At 37.7% G+C, this 19826-nt stretch overlaps 1 protein-coding gene across 2 annotated transcripts in view; it reads left to right on the top strand.

The window, feature by feature from the left end:
* Positions 1–19826, top strand: part of ITFG1 (integrin alpha FG-GAP repeat containing 1) — a 347986-nt gene that overhangs the window by 211954 nt on the left and 116206 nt on the right. For both annotated transcript variants that reach the window (XM_023245671.2, XM_045047180.1), the window contains one exon: positions 1979–2087. In XM_023245671.2, the coding sequence (XP_023101439.2) occupies positions 1979–2087 (109 nt within the window). The remainder of the gene's footprint in view (positions 1–1978; positions 2088–19826) is intronic.

The following is a 19826-nucleotide window of genomic DNA, read 5'->3' as shown; positions in this document are numbered from 1 at the left end:
TTGGTTTGGTTTGGTTTGGTTTGGTTTAGTTTGGTTTGTAAATAAATAACTAAATAACTACATAAGGGGGAAAAACTCAAGAGAATTGGCTACAAATAAATTTTTAATTTTTGCACATAAAAAACATCATAAATGAAATTTAAATTGTTTTTAAATCTGGGGAAAAAATATTTATGAAAGACTCAAATAACTAATATCATTAATATAAGAAGGATTTATGCAAACTGATACAAGTCACCAAAAACTCCCACTGGAAAAACAGAACATAGTGAATTTACAGAAAAAACATATGTGGCTAACATATGAAAAAATATGATAAATGATCAGTTTGATTAAGAATCAGTGGAATGAACTGCACTTGTGGCAAGCATAACATAAGGTGTACAGTGTCTGAGTCACTGTGTTGTACCCCTGAAACTAATGTAACATTGTGTGTCAGGTATACTCAGAAAAAGTTTAATAAATAAATAAATAATAGTGAAATGGAATTTAAATGAGCACACCTTTTCCCCCCAGTATAATCAGCAAAGCCTCCCTCTTTTTTACAGAAAAGTAATGTTAATATGCCGTGGTTACCAGGACAGTTAAAAAGGTGCTCTCTTTCTCTGACGGTTGAAAACAATTTGGCCTTCCGTTTCATAGGCCTTTAAAAATTCATGTAAATATGACTAGAAAGAAATTTACTAAAATGTTAACAGCTATCTCCAGGGATTAAAATTACAGATTTTTTTCATTTTGTTTATATTTTACTATTTCCAAGGTTTTGTTTTGGTTTTTTTAACACGGGGATTTTTTTTTTTTTTTTTTTTTTTTTTTTTTATAATTTATTGTCAAGTTAGCTAGCATACAGTGTAAACAATGTGCTCTTGGCTTTGGGAGTAGAGTCCCATGATTCATCACTTACATACGACACCAAGTGCTCATCCCAACAAGTGTCCTCCTCAATGCCCATCACCCATTTTCCCCTCTCCCCTACCCCTACCCCTACCCCCTACCCCCTCAGTTTGTTCTCTGTATTTAAGAGTCTCTTAAGGTTTGCCTTCCTCTCTGTTTGGAACTAGTTTTTTCCCCTTCCCTTCCTCCATGGTCTTCTGTTACATTTCTCAAATTCTGCATATGAGTGAAAACAGATGTTATCTGGCTTTCTCTGACTGACTTATTTTACTTAACCACATCGAGATATCACCTCACACTGGTCAGAGTGGCTAAAATTAACAACTCAGGAAAAAACAGATGCTGGCAAGGATGTCGAGGAACGGGAACCCTCTTGCACTCTTGGTGGGAAAGCAAACTGATGCAGCCACTCTGGAAAACAGTGTGAAGGTTCCTCAAAATATTAAAAATAGAATTACCCTACAACCCAGCAATAGCACTACTAGGAATTTATCTAAAGAATACAGGAGTACTGATTCATAGGGGCACATGGACCCCAATGAGCAAAAGCCAAATATGGAAAGAGCACAAATGCCCATCAACTGATGAATGGATAAAGAAGATGTGGTTTATATATACAATAGAATACTACTTGGCAATGAGAAGGAATGAAATCTTGCCATTAGCAACAATGTGGATTGAACTGGAGGGTATTGTGCCAAGGTCTTTCTTTTTTTAAGTTTTTATTTAAATTCCAGTTAGTTAACAAAGAGTATAATATTAATTTCAAATGTACCCTATAGTAATTCAGCACTTCCATATATCACCTGGTGCTCATCACAAGTGCCCTCCTTAATCCCCATCACCTATTTCCCCCATTACCCCACCAACCTCCCCTCTGGTAACCATCAGTTTGTCCTCTATAGTTAAGAGTATGTTTCTTGGTTTGCCCCTCTCTAAGGTTTTATACTTTTAATAATATTTTTATTTTAAACATCAAGTTGAATAAATAAGGTTTAAACTTACATGATAAACATGCATGTATTTTCATTAGTTTTTCAGTCTGCTGGTTTGTTCTTATGACTTTTGTTTATGTTTTTTCCAGGGAATCTTGGACATTGTAGTACTAAGTAAAGGATATACAAAGAATGATTTTTCCATCCATACACTAAAAAATAACTTTGAAGCAGATGCTTATTTTGTTAAAGTCATTGGTGAGTATTTGTTTCATATGTTTTATTATTAATTATTAACATTTATTTTTGTATTCTGTCTGTCAACTCAAATTTTCCAAAGAATAAGGACACACCCCTATGTGTGTTACACATACAACTCTCCAAATCAGGAAATCAACTTTATTACAACACTAGCATCCTATACACAGACTCTTCAAATTTTTCCAGTTGTCCTAACAATGATTTTTTTTTCTGTTTCAGGATTCTATAAAGGAATTCCTCTTTAATTGTCACATCTTTGCAGACTTCTTCAATATGGAATAATTCCTTTTTTAGGTCCTTATCAGTTTTAAAGAATATAGGCCTTCTTCTGTACCATAACCCTGTTTCTTCTCTTTCCACTCAGGTTATACATTCTTTGCAGAAATTCCACTGCATAGAATTGCATAACCAGTGCTGTGCATTTCTCAGTGCATTATATCAGGAAGCACATGATGTTGGTCTATCTCACCACCAAAATGTTTACCTTGAGCTTCTGATCATCTTAGTGACCACCAGGACTCTCCACCTTAAATTCACTCTTTTCCCTCTTTGTGATTGCCTTCTCTAAGATAGTTGTCAAAGAGTAATTCTCTATTTCCAACATTCTTTCCACATTTATACTTGGCATTCTACTATAAGGAAGATCTTTTGCTTCTCTCCCATGTATTTATGTATTCATTTATCAGTATAGATCTATGTATTCATATTACATTCAATAAATAAAATCATTTCCTTTAATGTTCAAAGTATTCCCAGTAGAAACAGTAGGAGCTCCTTCAGGCTGGCTCCTATATCTATTTTACATGTTCTCTGGGATAGACAGATATTCCAGACTCATCTTATTCTTCCCTTGCCCTAAGTCTAGAATCTTCTCTCTCCCCAAGGATCCCCATTTCCTTTTCTAAAAGATGGTATTTAAAAGCCATGTTCTAAATTTTCAGTGTGCTGGTTGTTTCTGAGTTGTCATTTCTTCTAGCTTCTCTCAATGGACAGAGCAGGAAATACATATATGGCTTTATATACTCAACACACAAATATACATATCTATAACTATATGTGTGTATGTATATATGTGTATACATCACCTTCACTTACTATAAAACCATGAACTTATGCCATTACTTCCATTTCTGATCCAACACAGCATGTCAAGACTTCTTTCTAATCTTTTCTGTCTGTATATATCTTCTCTAGCAGTGAGAAACCCGGCTCCCACTTTCCTCTGTATATTTATTTATTTGTTCATTGTTACCTGTTCCCAACCATGCTAACCATCTCCTCCAGCTGACACGTATGTTCACCAGAGATCTTTTACATTTTTTAGGTGATTATAAATGTTGTGTTTTTAAGTTTGGTTTCCACATGTTTGTTTTTAGTAATTAGAAATACAATTGATTTTTTTGTGTGTTAATCTTGTATACTGCAATCTTGCTCAACTTCTTTATTGACTCTAGGAGGTTTTTTTAAGATTCAATAGGATTTTCTACATAGACAATTATGTTATCTACAAAGAGAGTCTTTTTTTTTTTTTTTTTTTTTTTTTAGTGTTTATTTTTTGAGACAGAGAGACAGATGCAAGCAGGGGAGGGGCAGAGAGAGGGAAACACAGAATTGGATGCAGGCTCCGGGCTCTGAGCTGTCAGCACAGAGCCTAACCTGGGGCTCAAACTCATAAACCACAAGATCATCATGTGAGCCGAAGTTGGATGCTTAGCCAACTGAGCCATCCAGGCACCCCAGAGAGAGACAGTTCTATTTATTCTTTCCAATCTATGCCTTTTTTGTTTTTCTTTTCCCGGCTAAAATTTCCATTACTATGTTGAAAAGATTGCCTTGCTTCTGATCTTGGGGGAAAGCATTCCTTCTTTCACCATTAATTATGATATTATTAGCTATTGGGTTTTATAGATGCTCTCTATTGTGTTAAGGAAGTTTACCCTATTTCTAGTTTTCTGAGAGTTTTATCATGAATTGCTATTGGAAATTACTGTTTTTGTGTTACTATTATAGTCAACACTAAGATAGCCATCAAGAGCAGTCATTTGTTAATGAAGTGACACATACTTCATATAAATATTTATTACAGTTTTAAAATGGGCATAAGTAGCTGAACACAGAAAAGCAACAGAATAATGAATGAATATTGGGAAATTTGAGAAATGAAAATGACAGAAAATATAATTTTCCTTTTTAATCAGCAAATTCATTCTTATTTGAATGAACTAAGAGTGACTCCCGTCTTCATTACTACTGCAGTCTCAGAATGTGGATATATGAGTCTACCCATTTCTATACTTTTTATCCATGTGACTGTATGCTCTCATTTGCCATTTTGAAGGGAATATTATTTGGCTATCTTAGAGCTAAAAAAATTTAAATTATGTTGTATGTTGTCATGTTATTAACTTACATAGTTTAAAGTGGTTTTTTTTCAGCGATTTTCCTTCAACTTTAATCCTCTAGATAAAAAGGCAAGGAATCCTTAAAATTTTTGCTGACACTAAATGTATATGTAATTAGAATAACTCGTTTTCAATCAATTAAATTGAAACAAGCACTGTTAAAGTAAGAGTTTAGAATTTGGTCCCCTACAGATACATAACTAAGTCTAGTACAGCCATCAACTAATGCAGACTCTGGTTGCCAAGGGGAGATTCAACAAAAGCATACATCTTAAAATATCTGTTCTGTGCCCTAGATTATCATTTGTCAATGACAGCATACTCCTAGTCCCCATTTATTTTTTTTTTAATTTTTTTAACGTTTATTTATTTTTGAGACAGAGAGAGACAGAGCATGAACGGGGGAGGGGCAGAGAGAGAGGGAGACACAGAATCGGAAGCAGGCTCCAGGCTCTGAGCCATCAGCCCAGAGCCTGACGCAGGGCTTGAACTTGCCGACCGCGAGATCGTGACCTGAGCTGAAGTCGGACGCTTAACCGACTGAGCCACCCAGGCGCCCCCCCATTTATTTTAATATAACATAATCTCACTCCACCCCCAACTCCCATCTATTCCAGGCTATTTGAGAAGCACTCTGAAATCTAAATTTATTTAGGTCACTTGCTTACCATCTTTTTCTCATAGTATGCTATGGTAGTCAAAACGACTTGAAAGTAGTATCTGTGTCTTATTTGTCTTTGATTCCCCAGTGCCTTACACAGGGCCTGGCTTATAGGAGGCATTTAAGAAATTTATGTTAAACAATTGGCCAGCTACTTTTCAAGGCATGAATTGGCTATCTGAATTATTTTTTTAATTTTTTTTTTGAGAGAGAGAAAGTACGAATGGGGGAGGGGAAAAGAGAGGATGAGAGAGAGAATCCCAAGCAGGCTCCAAATTGTCAATGAAGAGCCGGAGGCAGAGCCTGAACTCACAAACCATGAGATCATAATCTGAGCCAAAACTTAGAGTTGGACATCTGAGCCACCCAGACGTCCCTGGCTATCTTAATTTAAAAGTATTCCCTCTTGGCACAAAAACAGACATTCAGATCAATGGAACAGAATAGAGAACCCAGAAATGGACCCACAAACTTATGGCCAACTAATCTTTGACAAAGCACGAAAGAATATCCAATGGAATAAAGACAGTCTCTTCAGAAGTGGTGCTGGGAAAACTGGACAGCAACATGCAGAAGAATGAACCTGGACCACTTTCTTACACCATACACAAAAATAAACTCAAAAAGGATGAAAGACCTAAACAGAAGACAGGAAGCCATCAAAATCCTCAAGGAGAAAGCAGGCAAAAACCTCTTTGATCTTGGCCACAGCAACTTCTTACTCAACACATCTCCAGAGGCAAGGGAAACAAAAGCAAAAACAAACTACTGGGACCTCATCAAACTAAAAAGCTTCTGCACAGAGAAGGAAACAAGCAGCAAAACTAAAAGGCAACCAGAAGAATGGGAGAAGATATTTGCAAACAACATACCAGATAAAGGGTTAGTATCCAAAATCTATAAAGAAATTACCAAACTCCACACCCAAAAAACAAATAATCCAGTGAAGAAATGGGCAAAAGACATGAATAGACACTTTTCCAAAGAAGACATCCAGATGGCTAATAGACACATAAAAAGATGCTCAACATCACTCATCATCAGGGAAATATAAATCAAAAGCACAATGAAATACCACCTCACACATGTCAGAATGGCTAACATTAACAACTCAGGCAACAACAGATGTTGGCAAAGATGTGGAGAAAGAGGATCTTCTTTGCATTGCTGGTGGGAATGCAAACTGGTGCAGCCACTCTGGAAAACAGTATGGAGGTTCCTCAAAAAATTAAAGAACTACCCTATGACCCAGCAATTGCACTACCAGTTATTTATCCAAGGGATATAGGTATGCTGTTTTGAAGGGGCACATGCACCTCAGTGTTTATAGCAGCACTATCAACAATAGCCAAAGTATGGAAAGAGCCCAAATGTCCATCGATGGATGAATGGATAAGGAAGATGTATTGTATATATATGCGATGGAGTATTACTCAGCAATCAAAAAGAATGAAATCTTGCTATTTGCAACTATGTGGATGAACTAAAGGGTATTATGCTAAGCAAAATTAGTCAGAGAAAGACAAATATCATATGACTTCACTCATATGAGGACTTTAAGACACAGAACAGATGAACATAAAGGAAAGGGAACAAAAACAATATAAAAATAGGGAGGGGGACAAAACATAAGAGACAAATATGGAGAACAAACAGAGGGTTACTGGAGGGGTTGTGGGATGTTGGATGGGCTAAATGGTTAAGGGGCATTAAGGAATCTACTCCTGAGATTCTTGTTATACTATATGCTAACTAATTTGGATGTAAATTTAAAAAATATTAAAAATAAAATTAACATAACATAACATAACATAACATAAAAGTATACCCTCTTGGGGCACCTGAGTGGCTCAGAGGGACAACTGGGTGGCTCAGTTGGCTAAGCGTCCAACTTTGGCTCAGGTCATGATCTCACAGCTTGTGGGTTTGCCATGGGCTCTGTGCTGACAGCTCAGAGCCTAGAGATGCTTTGAATTCTGTGTCTTCCCCTCTCTCTGCTCCTTCCCCACTCAAGTGCGCTCTCTCACTCTCTCTCTCTCTCTCAAAAATAAATAAACGTGAAAAAAAAATTTTAAGACAATAAAAGTATTCCCCCTAGTACCCAATGGTGCTAGGGCCTAATGCCTGATGCCTCAGGCCCATGTTCTGTCTCTAGGAAGCATTCTACCAAAAGATGAAACTCCATTTCAAGGACATATTTGCACCTTTACCTGTTCTCTGATGTCAGAGCTATAGCTAGTCAATAGTTCATTTCTTGAAAAGAGAATATTTAATCTTAGTGAGCTAGTTACTCTGCCCTGGCTTAAGTTCTCACATCTACCTATCTTTTAGGATTCTCTGTGACTAGAAATACTTAATTTCCCAGGCTTATAAACGAAAAATGTACAGAAAGAACATCATGCAATGAGTAAGAGAGAGGTTCTCTCTCATGACCTTAATGGGATGCTGTGAAAATCATCTTTTTATTCCAACCTAGAATAAATGTTATTTGTCTCAAAACTTTATATTGAAACTCACAGTAATAATTCTTTTTTTTTCTGTGTAATGAGATAGCTGTACTATTTGTGTCCTTGATTTGAGTTTTGCCAGTGTACTTTGAAGAAACTATTTTCTCAAGTTTAAAGTTTCCAAAAAACCACAGATTTATTGCTTAGTTCATCTGAATTTGAAGTGTTTTTGTGTGTCTGTATGGATTGAAAATTAATGGTTTCTACAATAGATGTTACTCATTGAGTAGTAAGGAAAAATTCCAGTGAAAGGGGTATTAATTTGTATATGGTTAGGACAAATCAAGTTCACCCTTGCATTCAGCAGGTTGTTTTATTCAAGCCTTAAAACTACTTTTCGGGGCACCTGGGTGGCGCAGTCGGTTAAGCGTCTGACTTCAGCCAGGTCACGATCTCGCGGCCCGTGAGTTCGAGCCCCGCATCAGGCTCTGGGCTGATGGCTCAGAGCCTGGAGCCTGTTTCCGATTCTGTGTCTCCCTCTCTCTCTGCCCCTCCCCCGTTCATGCTCTGTCTCTCTGTCCCAAAAATAAATAAACGTTGAAAAAAAAAATTTTTTTTTAATAAAAAAAAAACTACTTTTCTACTAAAAATTACTTGTTTTGTGCTCTTGAAAAAATATGATTGAGTTTTTGTGATATACTCCCAAATCTGAGTTAGTTGAGGGCATGTGATGCTGTTGCTTCCCTTGCTGATGCCTGTAGACTCTTTCCTAGAGCAGAGGTTGTCAGTGAAATAAAGTTAAATCAGAGCATAAGATTTTCCTACAGTGATTAGGGATCCAGATCCCTACTCATAATAATAATAATGATAATAATAATGCTAAAGAAAGAAGGCAGTTTCTCATATGAAGCAAAAACCAGTCTCACATTTTTTTTTATATTGATCATTTGGAAATTGTCCATGTGGAAAATACATACATATAATGTAGGATCTTCAGTCCTTCCTTTGTATTTGTTTATTTACATTTTTAGAAATTACAGAACAATCAGAATCTTAGATATGGGAAAGGCCTTAGAAGGCATCTTGCCCAAGTCCACCCTAACGCAACACCTCAGCCAGCATCTGCTTGAATGCCTTGCAGTAAAGCTCACCTCCTCATGAAGGAACATACACTTCTTTTATGAGTCAATATAGTTGCCAGAATATTTATTCTGTATGAAGTCGAATGTGCATAGTTTACTTCTGTTGATACTAATGTCTGATGTATAGCAGGCCCTGGAGAAATATCTGTTGAATAACAAAACAATTAGTCCTGATGAAATCTTTGCAGTTTTTATCTTTAGAGTAGACCACAAATACAGTAACAGAATACATGAATACATGATGGTACTGCTTAGGAAAAAGTAAACTTATTTAAACAATTAAATAATGAAACAAACTACATGAAAATGGAATGACGTGGTTAAGGTGTTTCTTTAAAGTAATCCAGGGAAGTAGGAAATGGAGGGTAGATTTAACAAGATTGGCTATGTGTTGTTGACCACTGAACTTGTGTGAAGTGTGAGTGGGGTCCTTCGTATATTTCTAATTTTGTATAATTTGAAAAATTCCATGTAAACAGTTTAAATACCTAAAAGTCTCTTGAGAATCTGTGGCCTGTGACTTCCTAGCCTGAGTCGGGATGGGGGGACCACTGGATAGCACTGGCATCTAATTAACAGTATCCTGAAGAAAGTTTTCTCCACACATCTCTAAGCTCAGACCCAGAGCCAAGTTGGTGCAGGAGGTTTTAGTTTTAGAAAACAAGGTAACTTTACATGAAAGATATTAACATAAATATTAATAACATACTTTACAAAAAGGTCATGGGAAATGAGGTACCAATTTGAAGCAATCATTTGGGAAAAATAACCTTCTAGTTGTTTTGGAATGCCCTTCCACTCTTTCCTTTGATTATTAGTTTTTGGCCTTAAGTCAGACACTTACTAGTATATAATTATCCTTTCAAAGCCGTCTACAATGTCCACCATTGATTTTGCTCTAAAATTGTACTGTTACTCTAATGTTCAAACTAGCCTGTGCTAAAAGTCACTGTTTTTCAGTTAAGGACATTCAAGAAATTGGCAAAAGAAAGGTAAAACTCCCTTGAATCAGAATTGATTCCTAGCTCTTTTTCCTCTTTTGTCAGCTGCACTGGAAAGTTCTGCATTCTAATTCAGTGCTACCAGGACTTAACTCCAATTTCTAACAAATATCTGACCCTGTTTCCCTCACACTTTTATAATTGTAACAGTGTGTTTACTTTTACTTCCCAAGTGAGATGACACATTTAGAAAGGTTTTACTTCCCTGCTTGTTTCAAGATTCTGTTGAAATAATATGGAAGTATTTTTCTGGTGATTAATTCAGTTTTAATTTTGTGCCTTCTGTTTAGCAAATTCTTTCTTGATAATTCAAAACCATGTTATCAATGATTATTTAAACTTAACAAGTTTTACCAGCTTTATTGCTACCATTTTACTTATATGCCACCCCTTGCCCTTACTTTTTTTGAATTCCTATCCCTTTTTTTTTTATTTTTTTTTTTAATGTTTATTTATCTTTGAGAGACAGAGCATGAGCGGGGAAGGGGCAGAGAGAGGGAGACACAGAATCTGAAGCAGGCTCCAGGCTCCGAGCTGTCAGCACAGAGCCCAACGCGGGGCTCGAACTCATGAACCGTGAGATCATGACCTTAACTAAAGTCGGACGCTCAACCAACTGAGCCACCCAGGCACCCCATGAATTCCTATCTCTTTTGATAGAGTACTTCCTCGGATGATTTTCAGAAAGTTGTACATAGGTTAATATATTTTCTGAGTACTATTATGTCTTAAAATATTTTTTCTCTTGCTTTTACATATCAACACTAATTTTGCTAATATAGAATTTTATAAACATTGTGCTGTTTACTTCTTGCAGATAGTATGGTAATCTTTGAATTCTCTCCTTTTCCTTGCTTAGGTAGGGATCATTTATATCATGTATATGATCATTTACATGATTTCTCACTTTGGCTTTCCTTCTCTTAAGCTGTTGTTTTTCTTCTTGTGTCTGATAACTTTTCTATGCCTTTGCCTATATTTCTAGAAAGAATTAGTGTTGGTAGGTAATATGGTAGGAAAAGCACATGTGTCACATACAATTCTGGCCAGCAGACGATCGCCACTACTCCCTTTCTCCTCTCCCCATGCAGGAGCTCCTTGGGGCTCTAAAGCTGGGAGCAGGCACCTGAAGTGGAACAAATATTTTGAACAAGATGGTGTCTTCAGGGTCCTCAAATAACATAGCACAAGTGATGCATTGGTGGTGAACTGCACCCACCTCTGTGAGAATCACTAGCAAGGGACACTATAAGAGTCTCTGACTTACTCATTCCTCTGTCCTCAACCTGGGAGATCATCAGATTCTTTGAGTCTGAACAGAGTTGTGCTTTCCAGTGGGAAGAAAAGAAGGGGAGTTACAGGGAGGCACAGCTGCTTTCCTGAGCCTTTTGTGTCATTTCACCAAATGGTTTCAGAGGTTTCTTTTTTTTGGCAACACTCTAAAATTATTTAGAACGCTGTCTAGAAGAACCAGCAAATCCCCCACTTTCATTAGCTAGTAGGAACCTCCCGGTGACAGATACACTTATTCCCTGTGTGAGCCACACAGTTCCAGGGGTCCTTTGTCTCCTTCTGAATACCCGGCCCCATCATGGCTTGCCCTTGTTCTCTTTCACAGTTCTGAGTCAAGATCTCTCATTGATCTACTAGAGAGTCCATCCTCTAGTGCCCTATTGACTCTCTGACCTGGTCAGTATTAATTGCCTATTTTCTCAATATTATTTACCTATTTAAAACCCTTTAGAAATTCCTCAAAATAGCTGCCATTGATCACTGAACACTTTTATTTTCAGATTTATTTAATCATGGTAGTGATATTTAGGGAATTAAGGAAGGTAAATATATGTTTTGCATATTAAATTATTTGCTAAAAGTTTTTCAGACATATTTACCTAGAACCAAATATGTTTTTAAATGTCAGACCTCTCCTGAATTTAGCATAAATTTTAATAATTTTATATGTGTATAAAAATATGTGTATAAAGTTATATGTGTATAAAACATATGCCTACCACATTTAACAACTGTTTGCACATGTAGAGAACAAGATCAAAATTACTTGAAAGATTAGTCATTTTTTACTTTCTGTATCTAAATTCTTTACAATGAGCATATGACTTTTTAATTAAAATGAAAGATAGGTAATTAAACATAATTAAACATTTTTCCACAAAATGTCTCAAATAATGTCTAAATAACAGGAATAGCTGGGAGGGGAGCCTTTATTTCACACATGATATTTGATTATGATATTTGCTTTGTATTCACATGTCTTAAAGAAACAAAAATGAAAGACCTTTTCAGAGAATAAATATGAGGAGTCATCTATAATCCAGGCAAGGATTTTTCATTTTAAATGCTACTAAAACCATTATACAGTATCGACCTTTATAGCTTTGACTTTTTGCTACTCATCCTTCTCCCAGCCTACACAGTGGTTTAGTGTTACAGTATTTGTGCATGATTATTGCTGCTTTTTGGTTTTGACATTTGTGTGAAGCAGCTAACATAAACTTTAAATAAGCTATACTGTCACTGTACTACCACTAGATTCACTAAGCTATACTTTGAATATAAATTCTTTAAATATACATTCTTTTTTTTATTTTTTTATTAAAAAAAATTTTTAACGTTTATTTTTGAGACAGAGAGAGGCAGAGCATGAACAGGGGAGGGGCAGAGAGAGAGAGGGAGACACAGAATCGGAAGCAGGCCCCAGGCTCTGAGCCATCAGCCGAGAGCCCGACGCGGGGCTCGAACTCAATCGTGACCTGAGCTGAAGTCGGAGGCTTAACCTACTGAGCCACCCAGGCGCCCCTAAATATACATTCTTAAATATACTTTAAGAATATATGACTTGTAACATATAATGTGTTTTAACATGAAATCTTTTTCTTAATATAATTTTCAAATTGGTTTCCATACAACACCCATGCTCATCCCAACAAGTACCCTCCTCAATGCCCATCACCCACTTTTCCTTTCCCCCACCCCTCCCATCAACCCTCAGTTTGTTCTCAGTACTTAACAGTCTCTTATGGTTGGCCTCCCTCCCTCTCTGTGACTCTTTTTTTTTTCTCCTTCCCTACCCCCGTGGTCTTCTGTTAAATTTCTCAAGATCCACATATGAGTGAAAACATATGGTATCTTTCTCTGACTTATTTCACTTAGCATAATACCTCCAGTTCCATCCACATTGCTGCAAATGGCCAGATTTCATTCTTTCTCATTACCAAGTAGTATTCCATTCTGCATATAAACCACATCTTCTTTATCCATTCATCAGTCAATGGACATTTAGGGTCTTTCCAAAATTTGGCTATTGTTGAAACTGCTACTCTAAACATTGCAGTATATGTGCCCCTATGCATCAGCACTCCTGTATCCCTTGGGTAAATTCCTAGCAATGCTATTGCTGGGTCATAGGGTACATCTATTTTTAATTTTTTGAGGAACCTCCACACTGTTTTCCAGAATGGCTGCACCAGTTTGCGTTCCCACCAATAGTGCAAGAGGGTTCCTGTTTCTCCACATCCTCATCAGCATCTGCAGTCTCCTGATTTGTTCATTTTAGCCACTCTGACCAGTGTGAGGTAGTATCTCAGTGTGGTTGTATTTCCCTGATGATGAGTGACGTTGAGCATCTTTTTATTTGTCTGTTGGCCATCTGGATGTCTTCTTTGGAAAAGTGTCTCTTCATGTCTTCTGCCCATTTCTTCACTGGATTCTTTGTTTTTTGGGTGTGGAGTTTGGTGAGTTCTTTATAGATGTTAGATACTAGCCCTTTATCTGATTTGCAAATACCTTTTCCCATTCTGTTGGTTGCCTTTTAGTTTTGTTAATTGTTTCCTTTGCAGTACAGAAGCTTTTTATCTTCATGAGGTCCCAATAGTTCATTTTTCCTCTTAATTCTCTTCCTTTGGAGATACGTCGAGGAAGAAATTGCTGTGGCTGAGGTCAAAGAGGTTTTTTCCTGTTTTCTCCTCTAGGGTTTTGATGGTGTTCTGTCTCACATTCAGGTCCTTCATCCACTTTGAGTTTATTTTTGTGAATGGTGTAAGAAAGTGGTCTAATTTCATTCTTCTGCATGTCACTGTCCCGTTCTCCCAGCACCATTTGTTAAAGAGACTGTCTTTTTTTCCATTGGATACTCTTTCCTGCTTTGTCAAAGATTAGTTGGCCATACATTTCTGGGTCCAATTCTGGGTTCTCTCTTCTATTCCATTGGTCTATGTGTCTGTTTTTGTGCCAATACCATCCTGTCTTTATGATTACAGCTTTGTAGTAGAGGCTAAAGTCTGGGATTGTGATGCCTCCCACTTTGGTTTCTCTTTCAATATTACTTTGGCTATTCAGGGTCTTCTGTGATTCCAAACAAATTTTAGGATTGTTTGTTCTAGCTTTGAGAAGAATGCTGGTACAATTTTGATTGGGTTCGCATCGAATGTGTAGATTGCTTTGGGTAGTATTGACATTTTAACATATTTATTCTTCCAATCCATGAGCATGGAAGGTTTTTCCATTTCATTGTGTCTTCTTCAGTTTCCTTCATAAGGTTTCTATAGTTTTCAACATACAGATCTTTTACATCTTTGGTTAGGCTTATTCCTAGGTATTTTATAGTTCTTGGTGCAATTGTGAATGGGATCAGTTTCTTTATTTCTTTTTCTGTTGCTTCACTATTGGTGTATAAAATGCAACCAATTTCTGTACATTGATTTTGTACCCTGTGACCTTGCTGAGTTCATGTCTCAGTTCTAGCAGACTTTTAGTGGAGTCTTTTGGGTTTTCCGTGTAGAGTATCATGTCATCCGCAAAAAGTGAAAGTTTGACTTCTTCTTTGCCAATTTGGATGCCTTTGATTTCATTTTGTTGTCTGATTGCTGATGCTAGGACTTCCAACACTATGTTAAATAACAGTGGTGAGAGTGGACATCCCTGTCGTGTTCCTGATCTCAGGGAAAGCTCTCAGTTTTTCCCCACTGAGGATGACATTAGCTGTGATTAGCTTTTCATAAAAGGCTTTTATGATGTTTAACTATGTTCCTTCTATTCTGACTTTCCTGACGGTTTTTATTAAGAAAGGATGTTGTGTTTCGTCAGATGCTTTTTCTGCATCTATTGACAGGATCATATGGTTCTTATCCTTTCTGTTAGTAATGTGATGTATCACATTGATGGATTTGTGACTGTTGAACCAGCCCTGCAGCCCAGTAATGAATCCTACTTGATCATGGTAAATAATTCTTTTGAATTATTTATGCTGTTGAATTTTATTTGGTAGTGTCTTGTTGAGAATTTTTGCATCCATATTCATCAGGGATATTGGCCTGTAGTTCTCTTTTTTGCTGAGTCTCTGTCTGGTTTGAGAATCAAAGTAATGTTGGCTTCATAGAATGAGTTTGGAAGTTTTCCTTCCATTTCTATTTTTGGAACAACTTGAGAAGGATAGGTATTAACTCTGCTTGAAATGTCTGGTAGAATTCCCCACAGAAGCCATCTGGTCCAGGCTCTTATTTGTTGGGAGATTTTTGATAACTGATTCAATTTCTTCACCGTTATGGTCTGTTCAAATTTTCTATTTCTTCCCGTTTGAGTTTTCTTAGTGTGTGGATGTTTAGGAATTTGTCCATTTCTTCCAGCTTTCCAGCTTGTTGGCATGTAACTTTTCATAGTATTCCCTGTAATTTCTTGTGTTTCTGAGGGATGAGTTGTGATAAGTCCATTTTCATTCATGATTTTATCTATTTGAGTCCTCTGTCTTTTCTCTTTGAGAAGCCTGGCTAGAAGTGTATCAATTTTGTTTATTTTTTCAAAAAACCAACTCTTGGTTTCATTGATCTGTTCTACTGTTTTTTTTATATTGTTTATTTCCGCTCTGATCTTTCTTATTTCTCTTCTGCTGGGTTTGGGGTGTCTTTGCTGTTTTACTTCTAGTTCCTTTGGGTGTGCTGTTAGATTTTGTATTTGGGATTTTTCTTGTTTCTTGAGATCAGCCTGTATTGCAATGTATTTTCCTCTCAGGATTGCCTTAGCTGCACCCCAAAGGGTTTGGACTGTTGTGTTTTCATTTTCATTTGTTTCCATATATTTTTTAATTTCTCCTCTAATTGACTGGTTGACCCATTCATTCTTTAGTAGGGTGTTCTTTAAACTCCATGCGTTTGGAGGTTTTCCAGACTTTTTCCTGTGGTTGATTTCAAGTTTCATAGCATTGTGATGTGCAAGTGTGCATGGTATGATCTCAATCCTTTTATACTTATTGAGGGCTGTTTTGTGACCCCGTATGTGATCTATCTTGGAGAATGTTCCATGTGCACTCGAGAAGAAGGTTTATTCTGCTGCTTTAGGATGAAAACTTCTAAATATATCTGTCAAGTCCATCTGGTCCAATGTATCATTCAGGGTCATTGTTTCTTTATTGATCCTGTGTCTAGGTGATCTGTCCATTGTTGTAAATGGAGTATTAAAGTCCCCTACAGTTACCACATTCTTACCAATAAGATTGCTTATGTTTGTGATTAATTGTTTTGTATATTTGGGTGCTGACGAATTCAGTGCATAGACATTTATAATTGTTAGCTCTTCCTGATGGATAGACCCTGTAAACATTATATGATGCCCTTCTTCATCTCTTGTTACGGCCTTTAATTTAAAGTCAGTTTGTCTAAGTATGGCTACTCCAGCTTTGTTTTGACTTCCAGTAGCATGATACATAGTTCTCCATCTCCTCACTTTCAGTCTGAAGGTGGACTCAGGTCTGAAATGAGGACTTGTTTTTTTTTTATCCATTCTGATAACCTATTTCTTTTGATTGGAGCATTTAGTATTTACATTCAGTGTTATTATTGAAAGAATTGGATTTAGAGTCATTGTGTTATCTGTAGGTTTCATGCTTGTAGTGATATCTCTGGTCCTTCATGGTCTTTGCAACATTTCACTCACAGAGTCCCCCTTAGGATCTCTTGTAGGACTGGTTTAGTGGTGATGAACTTCAGTTTTTGTTTGTTTGGGAAAACCTTATCTCTCCTTCTATTCTGAATGACAGGCTTGCTGGATAAAGGATTCTTGGCTGCTTTTTTTTTTTTTTTTTTTTTTTTTCTGTTCATCATATTGAAGATTTCCTGCCATTCCTTTCTGGCCTGCCAAGTTTCAGTAGATAGGTCTGCTACTACTATTATGTGTCTACCTTTGTAAGTTAGAGCCTGTTTATCCCCAGCTGCTTTAAGAATTTTGTCTTTATCATTGTATTTTGCCAGTTTCACTCTGATATGTCGTGCAGAAGATCAATTCAAGTTACGTCTGAAGGGAGTTCTCTGTGCCTCTTGGATTTCAATGCCTGTTTCCTTCCCCGGATCAGGGAAGTTCTCAGCTATGATTTGTTCAATTACACCTTCAGCCTTCTCTCTCTTTGTCTTCTGGAATTCCTATGATATGGATATTGTTCCATTTTATTGAATCACTTAATTCTCTAATTCTCCCCTCGTGATCCTGGATTTTTTTATCTCTCTTTTTCTCAGCTTCCTCTTTTTTCCATAATTTTATCATCTAAAATACCTATTCTCCCCTCTGCCTCTTCAGTCCACTCTGTGGCTATCTCCATTTTATTTTGCACCTCATTTACAGCATTTTTAATTCATCATGACTATTTTTTAGTCCCTTGATCGCTGCAGGAATATATTCTCTGCTGTCTCCCATGCTTTTTTTCAAGCCCAGTGATTAATGTTATGACTGTTATTCTAAATTCTTGTTCAGTTATGTTGCTTATATCTGTTTTAATCAATTCTTTAGCTGTCACTTCTTCCTGGAATTTCTTTTGAGGAGAATTCTTCCGTTTCATCATTTTAGCTAGTTTTCTGTCTCTTAGGAGTTTTAAAAGCTTGTTAAGTGCTCTGCACCTGCGAGTCTGCTATATTAAAGGGGGGGATCATACACTATCCAGGGCCTGGCTCTTCAGGAGGTGTTTTTTGGAGAGTGTTACTTGCTCTCTGTTGTTGTGAATTTGGTTATTTTATTTCCCTACTCATAGTGATGTTTTGGACTCTCTACCAGGTATGCTTTGATTTGTTCCTTGGAGTAGCCCTGGAAAGGAAAACAGACAGACAGACCATCAGGAAACAAAAACACGCAAACACACAAAACAAACAAACAAACAAACAAAAACTAAAAACAATCCAAAAGCTAAAACCAGAAACACCAGCTACAAGTAAAGAACAGGGTGGTGGCGGTGCTGATGGAAGAGCACATACAAAGAGAGAGAAATGAGAGGGATGGGGCTAGGGGGGTGGGGGGGAGAAAAAAATAAACATTGACCAGGCAGAGAGTCTAAAAGGCTTAATCCTGAGAAAAGGGAAATAAGGATGGAGGCAGGGAAAAAGGAAGATAAAATTACCCAGACAAAGAAACTATATTACTTGGCTTGATTATTCCAGAGAGAGAGAAAGGAAAGGAAAGAAAGGAGGTGTAGAACATGTATCAAAAGAATGGATTAAATATGTCTGTTTAAACAAACCAATAACCAGAGTACCCAGCCTAGAGGAGGGAAGAGATAAGAAAGAGAAATGGAAGGGTGAATGTATCTATATAACAAGAATTGTCCTAGAATTAATCCAGGCAATGCAGCAGCACTAGTCTGGAGGAGGGGTCCGTCTGGTTCCACATCATGTATCCCGCTCCAGTAGATATGCAGTTACCTGGCTTGGAGGGACGTGGTTTGGTGTAGGCTGGTCCTGCCTCCACTCTGGGCCCCATGGTGGATCCCTGAGGCCCTGCCTTGGTGGTGGTGAGTAGAAAAATGACAACCCCCACCCCACCCCAGTCTCTTCTCCACCACCTGGCGTCCCAAGTCACTCCTTTGGAAATGCCCTCACAGTGCCACGAGTGCAAAAGAGGCTGTCTGTCTCTCTCCACCCATTCCTGTGCTCCATTGCTTGGCTGGGATTTCAATTCCTTCTCTGTGAGCCCCAGCAGTGGGGAAACATCTCCCAATATGTGGTCCTGGCTGGTTTTGTCCTGTGCCACAGCACTTCAGGGTAGGGTACTGGTTTCTCCTGCTGCAGACTGCGCCCCTGACCTACTACCAAACCCAGAGGTGGCTCCCCTCCCACCAGGTGCACGAACAGGGCAGCCAGCCCCAGTCTGAAGAAAGCCTTGCAGTTAGAGATGGGATCCCTCTCTGTCCTGGTCCGAGGTTTTTTTCTCTTGTCCAGATACAGTCCTACACTTCCCCAGCCAGTCTTTCTCTTCCCTTTGTCTCTCTGCAGAAGGGGATCCCTCCCTTCCATTCCTTTGTGGCCCATTTTATCTCCCCCAGTTCACAGTCACCCACCTAATGGCCCGTCAGTTTGTCCTGGTTTCTCCCTGGTGGACTCAGTCTCTTTTCCTCCCAGACTCTCAGTGTTCAAAGTCCTTTGGCTTCAGCCCTTCTTTGTTTGAGACACAGGAAGTATGATACCCCTACTTCTCCACCATGTTGGCCTCTCCTGTTTAACATGAAATCTTAAGATCCTAAGCATTGTCGAAGCACCTGGCTGGTTCAGCCCACAGAGCATGCAACTCTTGATCTCAGGGTTGTGAGGTTGAGCCCCATGTTGGGTGTAGAAATTACTTAAAAATAAAAAATCTTTAAAAACTAAAAAAGATCCTGGGGCACCTGGGTGGCTCAGTCGGTTAACCATCCAACTTCAGCTCAGGTCATGATCTGGCTGCTTGTGAGTTCGAGCCCCACATTGGGCTCTGTGCTGACAGCTCAGAGCCTGGAGCCTGCTTCAGATTCTGTGTCCCTCTCTCACTCTGCTCCTCCCTGACTCATGCTCTATCAAGAATAAATAAAACATTAAAAAAAAAAAGATCCTAAGCATTATCATTTTAAAGAAAAGTTATGAATTATACATCCCATTAGTCATGTTTTAAACTAATTTAATCACTAATAACCAGCACTTCAAATAGCTCATTAAGCATTTTAATTACAAGTTTTCATGTAATTCTGTGAATAGACTGTCATCTATATTCCATTAATCTTTTTAAAACAGTTTATTTAAAAGGGTATTATAAAATGTTACAATAAATCTAAATAGTATTTCA

This window comes from Felis catus, chromosome E2 (assembly GCF_018350175.1).
Source record: "Felis catus isolate Fca126 chromosome E2, F.catus_Fca126_mat1.0, whole genome shotgun sequence".
Classification (NCBI taxonomy): Eukaryota; Metazoa; Chordata; class Mammalia; order Carnivora; family Felidae; genus Felis; species Felis catus.
Note: the sequence above shows the minus strand (reverse complement) of the source record. Positions and strands in the feature narration are given on the sequence as shown.